The sequence below is a fragment of the Coregonus lavaretus genome (genome assembly GCF_964263955.1).
Source record: "Coregonus lavaretus genome assembly, contig: HAP1_SCAFFOLD_5431, whole genome shotgun sequence".
Classification (NCBI taxonomy): Eukaryota; Metazoa; Chordata; class Actinopteri; order Salmoniformes; family Salmonidae; genus Coregonus; species Coregonus lavaretus.
Genome location: NW_028165659.1, coordinates 5,266 through 9,301, shown reverse-complemented (window position 1 = coordinate 9,301; position 4,036 = coordinate 5,266). Strand labels below are relative to the sequence as shown.

The window sequence follows — 4,036 nt, the reverse complement described above, 5'->3', positions numbered from 1 at the left end:
ATGAGGGCTACCCGCCTTAACCACCACCGTTACAACATATGTATCCTGTACTTTTTCGTATTTTTCTTCTGTTCTACGTTTACCCGAGCAGACGGGAAAATGGCCACCATTCCTACCAATCCCTCTGCTTCGTCACAATCACAACTCGGCGGGAGATTTCGCCGAAATCACCATAACTCTAGGCAGAAAAGCCAGCAGGAGCCGCTTCACAGGCTGCTAACAGAAGCGCAGAAGGCCGACCAGAACTTACAATATATGTTAAGTTTGTATAAGAGCGCGGCCGACCCGGATGGGATGCCAAAACAGCATCGGCTGTTCGGGTCGAACACAGTGCGTTTGCTGCGACCCACCACCACCCAGGTGTGGTCTCTGACAGCGTCTTCAGGTGAGACACACACACACAGTGTGTAAGATAACAAGCGGTTATCATCCTCCAGGTTTTGTCCACCTGATTATATGAAATTACAGTGGTAAGAGTAGGCCTGTTGTGCAACTGTTCATTGTCATTCATAATAACAATTTATAAACCGTTATGTAGGCTATAGGTTATGATGGGTATTGGGTATGCGCTATGGATTAGAATAGTGTCAGTTACCTTCATCTTTACAACGGTTTGTTGTTATGGTGACACCTGACCATTTCAATTTAGAAGTGTATCAGGTCAAAGATGAGAGGAAGATATTAAAGCCTACCATTTGTCATCTCTCCCTCAACTCTCTCCATCTACCTCCTCTCAATCCTTTCTACCTCCCCTCCCTCTTCATCCTCTCGTCCTGATTCCATTCTCTCTCTCTCTCCCTCCAGTCCTGCGCTACACCTACACAGTGGAGTATGACCTCCAATCCCTCTCCCTGGAGCAGCTAATGGGAGCCTCCTTTGTCCACCTCCGTACTTCCAGGACGCCCCACCCCTTCCCTCTCCGCTGCAGGGCCAGAGTCACCTCTCTGGGGCATGATAGCTGGACAAGCCCCCCTGGAGGTCTGGGGCGCCTGGTCACCCTGGAGCCGCATCAGCAGTGGACAGAAACTGACATCACAGAGCACCTCACCACACAGGTGGTAACGCTGACCCAGGGAAGGCCAAAGCAAGGGAGTCACCTGACCCTCTCGGCCCAGTATTGGTGCTTGGATCCTGGGCATCGGAGGAGCGAGGCCTGGGGCGGCCTGTGGAGGAGCAGAGGGCGAGGGGGACACAAGAGGGGGAGGAGGGCAGCCTCCGGAAATCACCTCAACGCCCCCGCTCTCCTCCTCTTCATCAATGAAGAGGAGGAACCCAGAGAGTGGAGGGCGGCGATCCGAACGGGGGGGTCCGGTTTGGGGGGTCCGACTCTGGAGCCCCACCACTTCTCCGCCCCCCGACCCCGTCGCTCCAACGGCCCTAACCCCCCAGGCAGCATCGTCTCCGACATCCCCAACTACCGAAAACACAAGAAACCCTCACCCAAGAACCAGTGCAAGCTCCACTCCTACCGGGTCACCTTCGCCGCATTAGGCCTGGTCAAATACCTCGCCCCACACCAGTACAACCCTGGCTACTGTAAAGGAGACTGCCCCAGAATCCTCCACTACGGCCTCAACCCGTCCAACCACGCCATCATGCAGAACCTGATTAAAGGGAAGGGGATGGAGGAGGTGCCGTCGCTGTCCTGCGTACCATATAAGTACAAGCCCATTAGTGTGCTGATGCTGCTGGACGACAACAAGACAGTGGATTATAAGGAGATCCCTGACATGATAGCTGAGTCCTGCACCTGCCGGTAGTTAGAGAGATGGTGGGTGGGTGGGGGGTAGTTAGGAGCGCTGACCCCCCCTTACACACTTGCTGCTAGTTAAAGACATTTGGGGTGGGGAGGGGAGGTAGTCAGGGGGGAGGCCGATCCCCCCCTCTTCATTACACGGTAGAGACTGGGGCTTAGCTTACCCTCCCTTTCACGTCTGTCCCTCCCAACCCTGAGTTTGCTAGATCCACCTCCCTCCCTCTTCACACTCAGCACTGGCTTCAGCTGCCCCATATCACATTGAACCTTTTGGAGGAAAGAGACGGAGGGAGGGAGGGAGGGGTAGCTTGGAGGGGGTTCCACAAAAACAAAACACCTCATTACCTTCTTTAACATGCTCTGTGTACAGGTGTATATTATAATCACTGGACTAGTAAATAAGTCATATGAGACTGAAGGTGCTCAGCTTCGCTTTGAACCATTTGGAGGGGAGGGTGGTGGGGAGAGAGAATAACTTAAGCCCCCGGGCCACACCACCCAAAAGCTCTGTGGGTAGTGAAGTCTAATGTGCCAATGGTCATGTGATGATGAAATGGTGGGCTGTACGAATGTTGATGCGTGTACAGGAAGGGTCGATCCTGGCGTTCTGCTTAAACCAATCGGTGTTTGTTTGTTTTTTCTGTCTTTTTTTTTTTCTTTTTAAAATCTTATCAATGCTTGACATCTGGACACAGGAAGTGAGTGATGGAACCCATAACCTGATTGGCCGAGTGAGTGAAAGAACACACAACGTGATTTGCCAGAGACTAAGCTTCGTAAGATATGTACATATTTGGAGACACACACTTTGTGTCGTTGGCATGTTGGGCCCCTCTAACAGTTTGGGTGTCTGCCCTAAAATAAAAAAATAAATAAAAAAAAAAGCATTTTAAAATATAAAAAAAATGGTCGCCAGCCTTTTTCGGTGCCTCTCTAGTATATTGAGCAATGGGAAATAAAATGGCCTTAAGGACTCGATGGAGTCTTGCTAGACTTGAGGTGTGTTCAAAATGGCACCATATTCCTTGTAGTGCACTACCTTTGACCAGGACCCATAGGGTAGTAGTGCACTACTTAAGGAATAGGGTGCCATTTGGGACATAGCCTTAAGAGTTTGCTGCTTCTTTCCGAAACCACAGATTTTGCAAATATTTCTGGGCTGAGGGTGTGGCCTTCCCAAGCGGAAAAAGCAGGCAGAGGGAGGGAGGATAAGACCCAGTGCAGTATCACTAGCGTGTCTCAGGAAAGAAACCAGGGAAAGTGCAATGTGTCTTGGGTATTTTTCAGGAGTGTGTCTTATGAATGTATAGCTAAAAGTCTTGCACTGAAATTATTGTAATGTTTTATTATAATTAATGAAAATAAGTAATAAAATGAATATTTTGTAAAAAGATGACATTTGGTTTTGTTTCTTAACTCTAGTTGGATGATAGTGCCCCTAATGTTGAATTGACATTGGTTTTGTTTCTTAACTCTAGTTGGATGATAGTGCCCCTAATGTTGAATTGATATTGGTTTTGTATTCTAATGTGACAGGGATTTAAAAACGTTTTCGGTCTGTTTCTTGGACACAGAATTTAGCCTATTGGACTAAGAAGCATTTTGAATGGTGACTCCATTTTAACATTATTTTTTTGTCCAGGGCTAGTCTCAATCTGTGTCTTAGAAACCAACCCTTTATATTAATGACTTTACCATGTTGCCCTTTTATGTAGTTCAGGGTTGTTGTCCATGTTGCATGCTGGAGTGGACAAAATTGCCAATGTTATATTAAGGGTTGATGGGCAAGTACTTTAGATATTTGTTAATTTAAGGCCTAAGGTTAGGGTTGGTAGGTTTTTTTCACATTTTATTTGAACCCATTTCTGTCCTATCTTTTGAATTTGGCATTGTAGCCTATATACACTGAGTGTACCAAACATTAAGAACACCTTCCTAATATTGAGTTGCACCCCCACCTTTTGCCCTCAGAACAGCCTCAATTTGTCAGGGCATGGACTCCACAAGGTGTCAAGCGTTCCACAGGGATGCTGGCCCATGTTGACTCCAAAGCTTCCCACAGTTGTGTCAAGTTTTCTTGTTTTTCTTTTTGGTGGTGGACCATTCTTGATACACATGGGAAACTGTTGAGCGTGAAAAACCCAGCAGCGTTGCAGTTTTTGGCACACTCAAACCGGTGCTACTACCAAACCCTGTTCAAATGCACTTAAATATTTTGTCTTGCCCATTCACCCTCTGAATGGCACACATACACAATCCATGTCTCAACACTTAAAAATC

At 47.6% G+C, this 4,036-nt stretch overlaps 1 protein-coding gene across 1 annotated transcript; it reads left to right on the top strand.

Moving 5' to 3' along the window:
- On the top strand, window positions 1-1,760 carry LOC311115636 (bone morphogenetic protein 15-like; the record flags this gene model as incomplete). The annotated part of the gene is made up of 2 exons (XM_084190799.1): window positions 1-385; window positions 805-1,760. 2 exons carry the CDS (start codon window positions 1-3, stop codon window positions 1,758-1,760), a joined length of 1,341 nt encoding a protein of 446 aa, XP_084046925.1.
- Between the last annotated feature and the right edge of the window lie 2,276 nt (window positions 1,761-4,036).